At 57.3% G+C, this 15,992-nt stretch overlaps 1 protein-coding gene across 1 annotated transcript; it reads right to left on the bottom strand.

Annotated features, from left to right (window-relative positions):
- Positions 1 to 5,295: 5,295 nt before the first annotated feature.
- GRASP (general receptor for phosphoinositides 1 associated scaffold protein) lies at positions 5,296 to 14,059 on the bottom strand. The gene is made up of 8 exons (XM_023211076.2): positions 13,671 to 14,059; positions 11,691 to 11,740; positions 9,993 to 10,047; positions 9,788 to 9,890; positions 7,511 to 7,604; positions 7,346 to 7,412; positions 7,088 to 7,154; positions 5,296 to 6,491 (listed from the first exon to the last, which is right to left on the bottom strand). Exons 1-8 carry the CDS (start codon positions 13,914 to 13,916, stop codon positions 5,986 to 5,988), a joined length of 1,188 nt encoding a protein of 395 aa, XP_023066844.1. The 5' UTR covers positions 13,917 to 14,059; the 3' UTR covers positions 5,296 to 5,985.
- Positions 14,060 to 15,992: the final 1,933 nt, after the last annotated feature.

Raw genomic sequence — 15,992 nt, 5'->3', positions numbered from 1 at the left:
CATTTAGTTATTTAGTTAGATGTTCTGAACTCAACTGTTCATTCATTCATGCAGACGTACCTGCCTTCGATCAGTGCTGGCGTGAGATGGGGTTCACTGCCTTGGGAGCCCACAATCTGGGTGGTGGGGTGAGGAGAGGCCCTGGGGACCAGAAGCGTTGGGAGGGTGTCTGAACACTTCACATAAATGGTTGTGGGGTTCAGGGGAGGCTCCACTTTGTACGAGCCTGCAGCAGGCTGAGGAAGGGCTGAAGAGGTGGGCTCTAAGGAGGGAGGGAGCGCGGTTGGCTGATGGGAGAGTCCTGCTGTCTCCCTCTCCACCTGGTATGGTCCGGGCTCCGAGAGGCGCAGTGTTCCGGGGTCCCCACCAGGGGTCAGCACACCGCTGCACTCTGGCTGTTTTACTCTCTTGAGGAACTCTCCTGGGTTCCCCTGGCCCCTCCACAGCCGCCGGCTTCCTTTCTGTCTCACTTCTCTGAGCCCATCACTCCCCAGTTACGGTCATTTCATCCACCCGTCAGTGCAGGACCAGGCAGCCTCCCAGCCAGCCAGCCTGACGTCTCTCCTGAGCTGGGGAATCCCACAGCCTCCCTCACTTCCCAGCCGCATGAGCTCCAGCTGGGCAGCAGAAAGGGCCTCCTGCTGTCCTTCTTCTCCTGCTGCCATTCAGCGCAAGGTCTCTGGTTTGGTTTCCAGGGGAAATGGGAGGGTTCGGAGGTTCACTCCTTCTAATCAGTTTTCCCACGTGTGTTAGCAAAGCTCTTCTCCAAGCCCTCCTCCCCTGTTTTGTGTACCCCACCAAGTCTCCAGAGCCCCGCCATGCTCCCCTTAGGCGGGACTGCTCTTCCTCCCTTTAGCACAACACCCGCATGCATGGAACCGGGAGCTCTCTGGGCTGGCCCCTCCTCCTACTGCTCCCTGGCAAACCTGGGACCTACTCTTTCAGGTCCTACCTCTCATATACCCACCACGCCAACACCTCTTTTTCCACAGGTGAGGCCCCTAGCCTGAGAGGCTCAGCTCATTCTTCACCATCTCTTCCACCCTGTCCTCACACCTCTTCCTCCAGGAAGACTTCCTTCTCACCACCCTAAGCTATAGAGACAAACAGGCATGAGAGCATCCTGGCCTTGCCAGGCGCCAGCTATGCTGCCTTCACCTAATTCTCAGTCTCTTTATCTGTCAAATAGAGAGAGTGATACACAGCTTCAGATGTACTGTGAGGTCTCAGTAAGGTAATGGATGTGGAAGTGTTAGCCCAGCACATAGCGACACAGAAGCCACCTATCCTTTTCTTTTTTTCTCTCTTTTGAGACAGAGTCTCTCTCTGTTGCCCAGGCTGGAGTGCAGCGGTGCTATCTTGGCTCACTACAACCTCCACCTCCCAGGTTCACACAATTCTTTTGCCTCAGCCTCCCGAGTAGCTGGGATTACAGGCACCTACCACCATACCTGGCTAATTTTTGTATTTTTAGAAGAGATGGGGTTTCGCCATGTTGGCCAGGCTGATCTTGAACTCTTGACCTCAGGTGATCCACCTGCCTCAGCCTCCCAAAGTGCTGGGATTACAGGCATGAACCACTGCGCCCGGCCACCTATTCTTTTCTTGTGGTGCAGCTGCCACCCCCACTGCCCATCCCCAGCCTGATGATGGGAACCTGCCCTTGCTAGGTGCACTGGCTGCTTCTGCAGGGCTCTGTGGGGACCTCAGACCAGAACCCTGTCAGCAGGGCCATGTCCCTCCCCTGACCATGCATGAAGCCTGGAGTGGAGGCCTCTGTCCTCCCCTGGAATTGTTGGGAGCCCCTTCTGGCCAAGTATGGGGGAGGGGCTCCCACAAAGTTCCCTGAGGCTTAAAGGAGCAGAAGGCTGGTGGGAGGTGAAGGAGGGGTGGCAGGGCAGGGGGAATACCGACCACACAGTATTCTGAGTCCCTGCTCCTTTTCCCATCCACCCCCACCCCCTCCGCCAAACACGATCCCTGGGTTAATTTTTAGCATCGCAGCTCGCACATTAGTCACTCCCTGTCACCCACCTACACGGCAGGAGGCTGCTGTGCTGGTGCCGTCATCCCATCAGCTGAGAGGTGGGATCTAGCCCCGCCCTGGGCACCCCTCACCCTCCCCTACGAACTCACGGCTGGCCAGGAGTCCCCATCAGCCTGGATGAGGGGGCACCGACATCACTCCTGGGACTAGCTACATGGCAGGGGGTAGGGACAGACTGATGGCCAAGGGACTTGGAATCTACTCGGAGGAGAATCTAGGGAGGCCCCTGCAGCCTTCCACCCCCTGTAAAGTGCCAGGCTATGCCCAGGCAGTTGGTCCCCTGGCAGCCTTGGGATCTGGGAACAAAGGTGTCAGGGGGCCCCTCCCCTAGACCTGAGCCTCTGGGAGCCAATGTTTGTCTTCGCCACAGAGCAGCTGTTCAAACAGGGAGCTTGGGGCAGCTCCATTTTCTTAATCAAATGTCCTCCCTTCCTGGGACTGGGGAGGACAGGGTGGCCAGGTGCAGGCGCTTTTGCTGGGGCCGCCACCCAGCCCCAAAGGGATTTTGAGAGAAGGGCCTACAGATGCCAGCTACAGATGGAGCAGAAGAGGGGACATCTCACCCAGCCCCTGGGGCTCAGAGGTGGGGAGGTGGTGGTTACCCCAGGCAGGGTTGGCCCCAAGGAGGCACTCACTCATCGGCATGAGTTAATAGAGCCCCTCTGAGCCCCTCCTGTGTGCCAGGCTCTGTTAGGCCCTGGAGGTGCAACTTCAAGCGAGGCTGGGTTCCTGCCCTCACAAAGGCAAGACAGAAACAAAAGAAGTCAGTGAGATTCCCAATTGTGAGAAAGTGCTATGAAGTAAAAAAGAAAACAGACGGGTGTGGTGGCTCATGCCTGTAATCCTAGCACTTTGGGAGGCCAAGGCGGGCGGATCACCTGAGGTCAGGAGTTCGAGACCAGCCTGGCCAACATGGTGAAACCCTATTTCTACTAAAAATACAAAAATTAGCTGGGTGTGGTGGTAGGCGCCTGTAATCCCAACTACGCAGGAGGCTGAGGTTGCACTCCAGCGTGGATGACAAGGGTGAAACTCTGTCTCAAAAAACAGACAAAAACCCCAGATGACTCAAAATAAAGAATAATGGGGTCAGGGAACTACTTCCTATTTGATCAGGCAAACCTCTCTGAGGAGGTGATGTTTCAGCTGAGGCTTGAGGATAGAGAAATCATTCTTGCAAAGAAGAGTGTTCCAGGCAGAGAAGACAGCATGGGCGAAGGCCAGAGGCAGGAGAGAGCTTGGCATATTTGAGGAATAGGAGCAGAAAGGATAGTGTGGCTTAGAAGTAACAAGTGACCTGGAAGGAGAAACAATTTGAGATCAGAGGGAGAGGCACAGACCAAATTCTAGAGGAATTCATGCAGGGCATCAGGATATAGTTGCAGAGGTTAGGTACTGCACAAAAGACTCCCAATTACCAAACTGTTGGGCCTGTCTGGTTGCTGTCAGCCTGGAAAAGGGATGCTGTGTTGTTGTCTCCCCAGAGGGACGTGTTATGGACAGGCCACGGTAAAGAGTTTGGATCTCATTCTTTTATTCCAGGGAAAGGCATAATGGGTTTAAGCAGAGGAGGGTTGTGATCCAGTTTCCTTTTTGAAAAGATCACGCTGACTGCTGTGTGCAGAAGGGATGCTCAAGGAGCAAAAGAAGAAACAGAAACGGGACCCACTCAAAAAGCAAGAACCGTGGTGCAGGACAGGTGGGGAGGGTCTGCCCAGACCTCACTCAAAGCCACCCCTTGCACACGGGTTACTCCCCGGGAGGAGCACTGGAGCAGGGGCCTCAAGTCCCAGGCCCTGCTCTGCCACTAGTTTGCTGTATGATCCCAGACAGGTCACTTCAAAGAGGTCGTGACCACCACTTGGAGATGTTTGAGCACACACTATGTCGGCACACACTGTATTGAGGGTCTACCATGTGCTAGCATCAGGCAAGAATAAAGCAGTGAAGACAGAAAAGCCTCCTGAGCACTGCTGCAAGAAGTGTGCATCCTCCTGGGTGGGGAGGGCAGGCAAAGATAAACCCATAAAAGTCAAGACAGTCTCGGATGGCGATGCATAATCTGATGGGAATAAAACAGAGCTGTCGCAGAGGAGGGTATGACTGTATTTCCCACTGGGTGGGAAGGCCTTCAGGAGGCAGGCTGAGGACTGAAGGAGCCATCTGTGGGAGGGGCAAGGACAGAGACCCTGATAGAAGGGGTCTGAAGTGTGCCAAGTACAGCCGGCAGTGCAGCCAGAGCAGGGAGTGAGAAGCAGAGGCCAGCAGGGGTCAGAATATCATCCTGGGAGGCTGGGCACGGTGGCTCACGCATGTAATCTAAGCACTTCGGGAGGCCAAGGCAGGCAGATCACCTGAGGTCAGGAGTTCCAGACCAGCCTGGCCAACATGGTGAAACTCCCGTCTCTACTAAAAATACAACAATGAGCTGGGTGTAGTGGCGCCTGCCTGTAATCTCAGCTACTCGGGAGGCTGAGGCAGGAGAATCACTTGAACCCGGGAGATGGAAGTTATAATGAACCGAGATGGGGCCACTGCACTCCAGCCTAGGCGACAGAGGGAGACTCCACCTCAAAAAAAAAAAAAAAAAAAAAAAAAATCAATCTCATCCTGGGATTATGGGAAACCGCTGAAGACTGCTAGAACAACAGGGCGATCCGTGATTGGGTCCGTCACAGGCCAGGTGGTAATGCCTCAGGTCCCTGCAGATCTGGCTTGTGCCCCTCAAGGGAGACCTCAGAAGCTGGGAAGAAAGGCATGCCAAGGACACGTATTTTTTTTTTTTTTTTGAGACAGAGTCTCGCTCTGTCGCCCAGGCTGGAGTGCAGTGGCCGGATCTCAGCTCACTGCAAGCTCTGCCTCCCGGGTTCCCGCCATTCTCCTGCCTCAGCCTCCCGAGTAGCTGGGACTACAGGCGCCCGCCACCTCGCCCGGCTAGATTTTTGTATTTTTTAGTAGAGACAGGGTTTCACCGAAGGACACGTATTTCTACAGGGATGGCTGAGGACTTGAGGCAAGCCTTGGCCACCACCTGTTTGGGTATCTGGGGAGGGAGGCTCAAGCTGTGAAGAAGTGTGAGGCCTCCAGCTCAGGCCCATACATGTAAGTTTAAATCTCCCAGCCTATTTCCCTGGCTTCAGGCTGCAAGAAAACAAGACGTGTGTGCGTTGGGCGGGGGTTGGGATGGTGGAGTCAGAGCTTGCCCCAGCCCAATCCTCCCCCTCAGGCAGTCACCACACTGACACAGATGCAAAAAACCATCCATTTTATACAGTTTGTGGTTCAGAAGCAACAATATGCAGAACGGTGGAACAGTCTGTGCTGTCCCCACCCCACCTGAACTTGCCCGTTCCTGTCCCCCAAGGGGCACAGAACACAGGCCCCCTGCCTGGCAGGACCCGACTTAGTTACAGGCCCCTGGGAGGGGCGAAGCCCTTAGGGGTCGAGGCCAGGAGGGAGGAGGACCAGCACCCGATGCCCCTGAAGGCCCGCTGGGTCATGGAACTGTGTGTGGAGGGTGGGGGGTCAGCCCACCACGGGCCATTTCTCCCCAAGGCTAAGGGCGGGGGAGCAAGTAAAGCTGAGGAGAGGGCTTCATGGGACAAGGTCCCTAATCCCCTGCTGGGAGGATGTTCCTGGATACCCCACAAGGCACTACAGATGCAGACTGTAGGCGAGCACCCCCATCTTTGGCCCCCGATTTCCTGGCTCTCCCCCTGCCCCAGCTCCCACTGTGGTTTGGCAGGGGAGAAGAGAAGGGGCTGGGCCCCCCACTCCCTCAGCAGACACCAGCCAGGAACCGACCCGGTGGGCTGAGGCTAGCAAGGACCCTCTCCCGCTGCTCTGGGCTCCTCGGGTCCTCTTGGCTCGGCCTCCCCCTCTTTTAGCGCTGTCTGTTGCGAATAAATAAATAAATACCTCCCTGCCCGCCCCCGCCCCTACAGCTGGCTCTCCTCCTCCTCCAGGGAGCGGTTGAGTCCGGGGATGAACTTGAGCAGCCGCCGGCGGAAGCTGCGGTACTTAGTTTTGCGCAGGCCGGGGCCGCATAGGGCCTGCTCGCGGGCCTCAGTCCAGAGCGCTCCCGGCGCGCCCCCGCCTCCGCCCCCGCCAGGGCCTGCGCACCGCACACTGGCGCTGCGGCTTAACGCGGCCCGCGGCCCTGGGCCCAGCCCCACTGCAGGGGTCTCAGCTGGGCCCGGACCCAGGACACGGACCGGGGGCGGCGGGGGCGGCAGCGCCGGCGGCTCGGAGTCCCCGAAGAAGCACGTATGGTAGACGGCGTCGTCGGCGTCGCCCCTGGCCCGTCGGGCGCCTCCGCGGGGACGCCCGGGCACGGCGAGCAGAGGCCCGAAGGGCAGCGAGCCCGGGAGCAGGCCCGCGCCGTAGAGGCAGGAGCGCACCGACTCCAGCGTGTCATAGATGCTGGGGTCCTTCACCACCAGGCCTGCGCAGAGACGGGAGAGGTGGGGGGTGGGTCAGGCCTGGGCCGTAGTGTCCTCCGCAAAGGGTCGGAGGGCATGGATGGGGCATCCCCACTCCGTCCTGCTGACCATCTATCTCTGTGGCCCTGGCCAGGCACAACCCTGAGACCCTACTTCCCTCACCCGCAAATCAGGAATTATCACTTAGATCCTTATGGGGGCCGCTTAGCACAAAAGGGCCTCGGAAAGAATTGACACAAACTCTTTGAGCCCTGGTGTTCCCCTCTGTAAAGTGAAGATGACGCTACCTGCAGAGGGCTAGTGTGAGAACAACCAGAAATGTAGGTGCGGCAGTACCCAAAGTAGTAGTAGCTCAATAAACCTTGGAGGTTTATTGAGGAGGTTTACTAGTAAACCTTTCTTTACTAGAAAGAAAGGTTTATTGAGTAGTAGCTCAATAAACCTTGGAGGTTTATTGAGGAGGTTTACTAGTAAACCTTTATCGTGGAGGTTTACTAGTAAACCTTTCTTTACTAGAACCCGCCAGTTCTGAGGGGGTAGCACAGATGGGGTGTCTATAGCAGAACAAGTGGCCCTTCACACCCCGGGATCTACTCACCATGCACCAGCCGCTGCTCCTGCACCATTAGGGACCTGTACTCTCCCCACTTCTCATACAGGGTTTGCTGCAAGAGACAGTCCCCACCCCACTGTCACAAGCTAGCAGGAAACTAGCAGGACGTGGGTACAGACAAGGGGTCAGGGAGTAGACAGAAGAAACCTTCAGTTAAAGGAGATTCAGACATAAATGACCCCCCCACAGGGCAGAGGCTTGGGAAGAGGAGGGTGGAGCTGGACATTATCTGGGTTTCCCTACCTTCAGGTACTGCAGACGAGCCTCCAGTTCCGCCTTCCGGATTGATGTCCCATATAGAGTTTCCAGTCTGAGGTTGGGGAATCAAAGGCTGAGTGAGCCACAGGCTGAGGAAATACCAAGAGGCTGAGCTCAGGAGTCCTCAGGCACCTCAGCTCCCAGACATACCTGAGAATGTTGCCCGACGCCTTTATGATGTCCACGATCTCTCGATGCCGGATGCCTTCCACGTTCAGGCCATTGACGCTGGCGATGGTGTCCCCTGCCAGGCAGACAAGGCAGTTAGATTTGCTCCATGGGGCATGCTAGAATTCCAGCATCCTACCTTAGCCAGAAAGGGGAGAGGAGTGGGTAGTAACTCCAAGGAAAACTCCCGAACTCCCTCCTCCAACTTCTCATGGTTCTCGGTAGACTTCCTCTAACATCTCTCGTACTCGATCCAAACACACAGAACCACAGCCATTCTTCTGGGCCTGTAGTGACTACCAGGTTGTCCAGGCCCAGCACCCCAGCCAAAGGGCGGGGACCTCACACACCCAACACCCTCACTCTACTCTCAAGCTCTGTCCCAAAGCTAAGCCAACCCAGGACCCTGGGCTGCCCTCAGAGTTGGTTATTTCTGTCTAGTCCACGCTGGCCATAAGACCCAGTCAATTTAGGGAAGGGCAGGTGAGCAGCACCCGGCTAGGAAACGACCCTGGCCCCAGGCGTGGCAGGGCCTCATGGATCCACAGAGAATCAGTCCAGCCTCTGGTGGTGGGAGAGAAGCACAGGGAATGACTGGCCCCTAGAGGGATAGTTCTGCTACCCTGCACCACTGCAGAGCCTCCTGACCTCAAGCATGGCGTGCCCCATCTGAGGGCTCCATTCCCATCTGTAGAAAGGGGTATGGATCCCTGCTGTGGCTGCTTCAGGGATGATGGGGAAGGAGAGTGGATGTGAAACTACCTTGACAAGTTGTAGTATACTACTTGGCTACTGCTATCATTTAAATATGGTTTGTCCCCAAAACTCACGTTGAGGCTTCATCCCCAACGTAACAGTGTTGAGAGATGGTAGGACCTTGAAGAGGCATTTGGGGCCAGGCGCGGTGGCTCATTCCTGTAATCCCAGCAATTTGGGAGGCTGAGTCGGGTGGATCACCTGAGGTCAGGAGTTCGAGACCAGCCTGGCCAACACGGCAAAACCCCATCTCTACTAAAAATACAAAAATGAGCTGGGTGTGGTGGCCGGTGCCTGTAATCCCAGCTACTCGGGAGGCTAAGGCAGGAGAATTGCTTGAATCTGGGAGGCGGAGGTTGCAGTGAGCCGAGATCACGCCATTGCACTCCAGCATTTGGGCCATGAAGGATCCACCCAATCAAGGGATTCATGCTGTTTTTGGGGAGTGACTTCTTGCTCTGGCAGGACTGGTTTAGCTACCTGGCGAGTGGGTTGCTATAAAGCAAGATCACCCATGTTTTGTCTCTTTTGCATGTGCCTACTCGCCACTCTTGCAGGCGTTCCTGCCATTAGATGCCATCCATCATGTCAGAGTGCAGCATGAGGCCCTCGCCTGATGCGGCCACCCAGTCTTGAACTTCCCAGCCTGCAGAACCATGAGCTAAATAAACCTATTTTCTTTATAATTACCCAATCTCAGGTATTCTGTTATGGTAACAGAAAATGGACTATGATAGCTAGCACGGGCTGCTGGTAAGTGGGAAGGAGGTAGGAGCTTAGGGGCAAGGATGGTGGAGGGGGGACTGATTCATACAGTTTCAGGCTGCCCTTCCTGGAACCTGGGGACTCTAGATCTGCTCAATCCAGGGGTCTCCTATTGAGGCATAATTTCCTTGTTAGAGGAAGTAACATATTGCTTTGGGAGGCAGAGGCAAGAGGAGGATTGCTTGAGCCCAGGAGGTCAAGGTTATAGTGAGTTGTGATCATGCCACTGCACTCCAGCCTGAGTGACAGAGTGAGGCCCTGTCTCTTAAAAAAAAAAAATAGTTAATTGTTTTCAAGGGAGTAACATCAGTTCCTCAGCGTCGGGTCCATTTGGGGGCAGGATTGGCCTGATCCCCAATATCAAGCAGACCTAATGGAATGTTCCTTCTTCCCCAGCTCTTGCCCATGCTGACTGCCACGTTGCTGGGAGGAATCAGAGCAGCAGCAGCAACATCCACCATTAATTAGGCCCTGGCTCTGTGCCCAGGGAATCCCCTTGCCGCACTGTGATGTTTGGATGCATTATTACCCTCATTTTGTAGATGGAGCTGTATAAGATCACACAGTACATGGCAAATTTGCCTAGATCTAAAGCCCCGATTCTATCCGTTCCCTCTGGCCTTCTCAAAGAAGGAAAAGGAAGAGGAATTGATTTCAGGAGAGATTTCTCACCCCCTCTGCTTGGGAGTAAGGTCATATCCCCTTCCCAGACCTGGGTGTCCTGGGCTCAGGCCCCACCTGGTGTGAGCCCAGCCAGCTGGGCAGGGCTAGACTCATGAACTCGGCAGACAAAGGTCACCATTTCCACACGCTGCTCCTCCCGGTGGTGAAGGCCATAAGTCTGTAATGGACAAGGGGACCCTCAGCCCAGGGTTGGGACAAGTCCATGCATCCCTCAGGCTGGCCGTTCAACCCCCCGACCCCTGTGTGCAGCTTCTCCCACCTGGATCTCAAAGCCGAAGGTCTGGTTATCCTCCTTCTCCAACGTCAGCACTTTCCTGCAAGAAACACAGGGGTCAAGACAATCAGGATTAAAAAGTGTAGCAGTCCCATAGCTTGGGCCTCCCTGGATATTGGCAACTGGTCTAGAACATTCCAGCAGGACTCAGTCTCCAGTGACAGCTCAGTCTCCTCACAGATTATTGGAATGTCTTTCCCATACCCAACTGAAATCAGCCTCGTGGAGCCACAGAGAACCAATCCAGCCTCTAGTGGTGGGAGGGAAGCACAGAGAAGGGCTGGTCCCCTGAAGGATGGGCCGGCTGAGATTTTTAGCCACACCCCAGCTTTCCAGTGAGCCCTACAGTACCACTTACTGACTAGCTAAGGCCCCAAATTCAGCCACAGCCTGGAGCCTCCTCTGTTCCACAGCTTTGGGGAGAGGACTGGCCCCACCCCCAGAGGCCAGTCACGAGGCTCAGCAAGACCACAGCTGCTCCTCCCAGCTGTGCTGGGGCCAGCCCACTAGATGTGGGGGCTGGGGGAGGGGAGCCTCGAGGCCGCCCCTTCCCGCACTGAAGGCCTGCCCGCTGGACACAATGGTCTGGAGCCGCTCCAGATCCTCGCCTGCTGGGGGAGCCCAGAGTTTCCTCTGCCCACTCCCACCCCCTTCCTTCCCGCCCAGCCAGAGGCACAGTTAAAGCAGCCTCCAAAGGCCCCTTCAAGTAGCTCAGCCTCGGAAAGGCACTGGAGACCAGGCTCTTCCGCTCCCTGCCTGACCCAGATATTCCCCCAAATGCTGAGCAGCACCTCCCGACTCCAACTCGAGCCCCTCTCGCTCTGAACAGCAGGCCTTTCCCCTCTCTCTGTAATACTGGGGCAGGGAGCAGGGTGGCTGGGAGTTCGGCGTCTACCCCAATGTTCTAGGGTTTTTTGGAAGGGTCAGCAAACTTTTTCCGCAAAGGGCCAGATGGTAAATACTTTAGGCTTTCTTTGCAGGCCCCTTATGATCTCTGTCATATATTGTTCTTTGTTTTTATTTTTATAACTCTTTAAAAATTATTAGCTCAAGGGCCAAACAGGCCAATCTGGCCAGCAGGCTAGTTGCTGATCCATTTTAGAGAAAGTCAAGCCCAAATCAGGGATGGGACATGAGTAGAGAAGGGAAACTGTGGGGTCCCAGGGCCTGGAGTCAGCACTTACTTCTGCCCACACTCAGATCCCTCCTTAGAGGGCTGCCACAGGCTGGGACCAGAAGAGGACTGACATTCTGGAGGCAGGGGTAGCCAGCCCCAAGCAGCTGGACAGAGCCTGGCTAAGGTCTGGGCCCAGGGGGTTTGCCAAGTTTGGGAGGGCTCAGGGGAGCCCAGGAGGTCTGGGTTAGGACATTCCCCATAGACTTTGCCTACACCCCCTCCCACCTCCCACATCCGTTCATCCAGATCTCCCCAGGGAGGAGTAACTGGCAGAGACTGGGGGTGGGTTGAAGAGCACCTAATGACTCAAAAGTCCCTACCTCCTTTCTCTGCCACCCCCTTCACACAGCCCACACCCCCACCTGCCCCTCACTCTCAGCGGGGGAGCCATGCTTAAAGGCTAGGAGAATGACTATCCTCACTAGACTGAGATGCTGTCCTGGCACCGCCCAACCCAGCACCTCACCCCTTTGGACCATGGCAGGGGCTGGGTGCTAGTGACTCACCGCTGCTGTTCAGGACTCTGGCTGAGATTCTTCCAGCGGAATCCTGAGCCCTGGGCAGGAAGATGGTCAGAAGGAGCAGGTGAGGCAGGACTGTCCTTGAGCAGATGCTGAGAGTGCTACCCTGGACACAGCGACCCACTTCCTGTTTGCCTCTTGCCAACTCCACATCCACACCCGCTTTGGTGCTGGTAGAACTATTTGCCAAGTGTCACTACTGGCACCACTCCTCAACTTTCTCTACAGGCCTTACCTTCATACCTGGGACTGCAGGGACACAACCATCCTCCTGGTTTCCAGATCCATGAACCTCTAAGCCCTTGCTGGTTTCCACACTGGCAGCGGGTGGAGAGATCATTATTCTAGAATGGTCTCCACCCCTAGGGCCCACGTCTGTAGAGGCTCAGGCCATCCAGACTCCCAAAGCTGAGGCAGGGGCTCTTCCCCAGTGGGATTCAGAGGATAGGTGTCCCCTGGGCTCACCTATCAAGGTGCTCCGAGGACCTTCTGCCATTTGGTTCTCTCCATCTAATTTCTCAGCTACAGACAGTGGCTTGGGAGGGCTAGGGTCAGGGACCCCCACCTGAAGGGCTGGCAATCCCAGCCAGAATGTGGGGACAGAGGTGTCAGGTCTCCTAAGGTACAGGCCGTTTCAGGGACCAGTTGTGGATCCCAGCTGCAGGTGACCAGCTGTGCCCAGCTACACCTGGGTCTCTCTCCATTGTCATACATTTTGTGCTTTCTGGGACAAAACATCTTAGATGTCAAACTTGTCAGCAAGTCTCACTAAAGGAGCGAGATCGGGAGTTCTTTTGGGGCAGGGGGTGGGGGAAGGATGAGAGATGAAGGTTCCTGTCTCTTCAGGGTCCTTGATAAACTGAAGTAGTCTCTCACCCTCCCTAACTTTTTGGTCCTTGGAGGAGGTCCAGTCCCAGAGCAGCCCTTTCCTTTGGAGCCTGCACAGCCCAGGGCCTTTCTGGTCTGTGCCTTTGCTAACCCTCCCCCCAAGCTGTCCAAGGCAAGGAAGGGAAGGGTCAGAACCAGATTGGCCTCAGGGGTGGGGACAGTTCCCAAATGGCCAGGGAGGAAGGACTGGGCAGCACAGAGAGACCCCTTTGTCTTTCAACATGATTTTCATAAAATGCAAATTCTCAACAAGCTGTTCATTGTGTGGGGGCTAGCTGGGGGCTAGGGGCAAAGGAGGGTGGCTGGGTGAGGAAAGGCCACCAGGCCCCTCTCCTTAACCTGGTGTTGTGTAGGTTCTGAGCCTTAGGTCCCCTGGGGCCAGAGGAAGAGGCTGGTGGAGGGGAGACTCTGAGGTGGGCGCGGCCCGCATCCTTCCTGCCCCGTGGGCTCCCTGCGACCCCTCCCACTACGTCCGGTTCCGGCAGAAGTCCAGGGAGCTGTGGCCCTCACGCCCCGCACATCAGACGTGGGACCAGGCGGCAGGCCCCGAGCCCAGCAATCGGGGAGTCCCCTCGGAAGGGTGTGCTCTCCGGAGTCAGCGGCGCCCCACGCACTTCCTCAGAGTGAGAACGCACGCGGCGCGGCCACCGGCCCACCTCTCCCACCGGGGGCTCTCAGACCTTCAACTTGTCTAGGGACGTCTCTGCCCCGAGGGCGAGGGGATCCTGGGGATTCAGGACACCTGGCCACGAGGAGGCGGGGCATGGGGAGCAGAAAGCCAGATGGAGCGAGTAGGATAAGGGGGGTGCCGGGAGGAGTCAAGGAGGGAGAGAGGGGGCGCGATGGGGCGGCGCGCATGGGGCGCGGAGTTGAGAGCCACCGAGCCTGGGCACGGTGTGCAGGCGAGGGCCACGGCCTTCTGAGCAGCGGGGAGGGCGGGGAGTCGAGGCACCCAGCGGGGAAGAAGGTGGGTGGGGGACTCCGCGGACGCCGAGGAGAAGGCACTGCGGGGTCAGCAAGCCCTGTAGGGTGACGGAGTGGGGCTAAGCAGGTCCTGAAGACGGGCGGGGGACGCACCTTTCGGCGAGGCAGGGTGCCCCCGGACACGGCGAGCGCGCGATACAGCTCGGCAGGGTGGTAGTCCTCCAGCGCCGCGTACAGCTCGTCCGCTGGGGGCCCAGGGGTGGCGGCTGCTGCAGGGGGTCCCGGGGTCTGGGCCGGAGCGGCGGGCGCGACTTCCGAGTCGGGAGCCCGGGCGGCGGGGTCGGGGGTGGCTGCCGCCTCCTCCTTCTGCTGCAGCTTCCTGAGTCGGCGGAGGGTCATGGCTTCGGCGCCGGGCGCCCGGTGGAGACGGCTCTGGCTCCGCTCGGCGGTGCTGGCGGCGGCTCGGGGATGCCAGCCGGGCTGGCCGCCCGTCACCTCCCTTTATAGGCTCCGAGAGCGGGGCGGGGTGGGGGGCGGGCGGGGAGCGGCCTCGGGTGGCCTCGCCCCCAGCACGCAGGACCCTCCCCACGGGGCGCAGCCGCCCTGGAGCCCCGCCCACGGCGCTCGACGGCCAGGGAAACTGCGGGAGCTGGGCGCTCTGTGGGGGAAACCGAGCAGCGGACGCGAGGGGGCGGGATGAGACCCCGGGGCGGGGCTCGGGGCTGCGTGATACCTGGAGGGGTCTGTGAAGGGACATTGAGCAAGGTTTGAAATTTAGGTACGAATAGCTCTGGCGATTCATGGAGGGGGGCACGGTAAGAGGTCACTGTAAGAAGCCTGGGGAGTCGGGGAGGTGGGGAGAGTCAAGGAGATCCAGGGGGCTGCAGGAGACTCTAGGGCAGGGAGAGAGGCAGCGGGGCTGCGCAGCAGTAGGGGTGGAGGCCGGACAGAGGAGGGAGGAGACTCCCTGAACTCTGCGCAGAAGCCCCCAGGGAGTGAGAGAGCCCAGGATTTTCCCTTGACACAGCTGCCCCAGAAGAGCTGAAAGAGGATGCCCCCTGTTCCCACGTCTAGGAGAAAGGGAAGAGGTGGAAACCCTGAAAGCAGTAGGCTTAATTCTTGCCTATCCCCTCCGAGGGGCTTGAGTGATCCCTGCTGAACACACCTTTCCTCAGCTCCTGATGCCGGGACCACATCCCCCTTCCCAGCAGACAGACGCTTACTACGGACTTGACTCAGGAGGCTGGGATGAGCCCAGGCCGAGTGGGAGTTCAGGGCTGGAGGGGGATGGCCATGCTCAGCCGTTCTCTGACCCCATCTTAGGGACCATCCCCCAGGCTGTTACCATGGCTGCCAGGCGGTAGGAGAGGCGGGAATGGCCCAGCCGAAGTCTCTGTCGTCAGTGGTGCCCGAATAAGAAGTGAGAGGAGGAAGTGGAAGGCAGCGTCTGGTGTCTAAAGAGCGGCTAGCCACCACAGGGCGTCAGCAGCACAAGCTGGGGACTCCATGTCCCAGCACCCATCGACCAAGAAGCAGAGGCGGCAATGCAGTGCCCCTGTCTGTCCCCTCCTCCCCCAGTCTTCCCAAATCTGTTATGCCTTCACAGTTAACATTTATTGAGCACTTACCATGTGCAATGCACACTGTTTGTTCTGTGTGTCCTTTTACATACATGCATTAACTCACTTGGTCTTCATAACAACCCTACGAAATAAGCACCATTATCCTCCCTTACAGATGAGGAAACGGAGGCTCGGAGAAGATAAGTAACTTGCCCTAAGTCACTCAGCGGCAGAGCTGAGATTCAAAGCCAGACAGCCTGGTTGCAGAGCCTGCAATCTAACCACTCTGTGATGTTGTCCAACGTTTAAGCCCTTCTCTGTGCCAGGTACTGGCTGGGCACTGGGGTTACAGAGGCTCTTGGCCTGGTAGGCAGTGGTACCTTGCACATGTGCTGCGTTAGACACATGGCATAAGGAGCACAGAGGGGCAATGGCCACGTCCACCTGCGAGGCCAGGAAAGGCTTTCTGCCTCCTGCCTGTCTCAGTTCTCGTGCCTGGCTCAGTCTTCTTTCTTCTTCTCTAGTCTCCCTGACTCTGTGTTCTCCTCCCCACCCCCAGTCCTCTAGGCCCCCATCCCCTACAAGAGGTGTAGGTGGAAGAGGGTGCTTTTCCGCCCCTTAGTGATTGCACAAGTCCAGATGGCAGGATGCTTGTTGGGTGGGGGGCCGGGGTGGATTGATACTGCCAGGAGCTAAGAGGTAGCTCTCTTAGTGCCTTCTTCTCCCTCCTCCTACCTCCCGCCTTGGCACCACCAAGTGGCCATCAGCTGAGGGGCCGAGGGGGTGTCGGTGGGGAAACATGGGACTCTATTGTGAAGCATTAGCACAGATGGACCCCGGTACCGTCTGTTGCCTGCTCCTGACAGACGGCATCTGTGGGGGGGTGGGAGGGGGGAGGCGCAAAGTGGAAAGG

This window comes from Piliocolobus tephrosceles, chromosome 10, assembly GCF_002776525.5.
Source record: "Piliocolobus tephrosceles isolate RC106 chromosome 10, ASM277652v3, whole genome shotgun sequence".
NCBI lineage: Eukaryota > Metazoa > Chordata > Mammalia > Primates > Cercopithecidae > Piliocolobus > Piliocolobus tephrosceles.
Note: the sequence above shows the minus strand (reverse complement) of the source record. Positions and strands in the feature narration are given on the sequence as shown.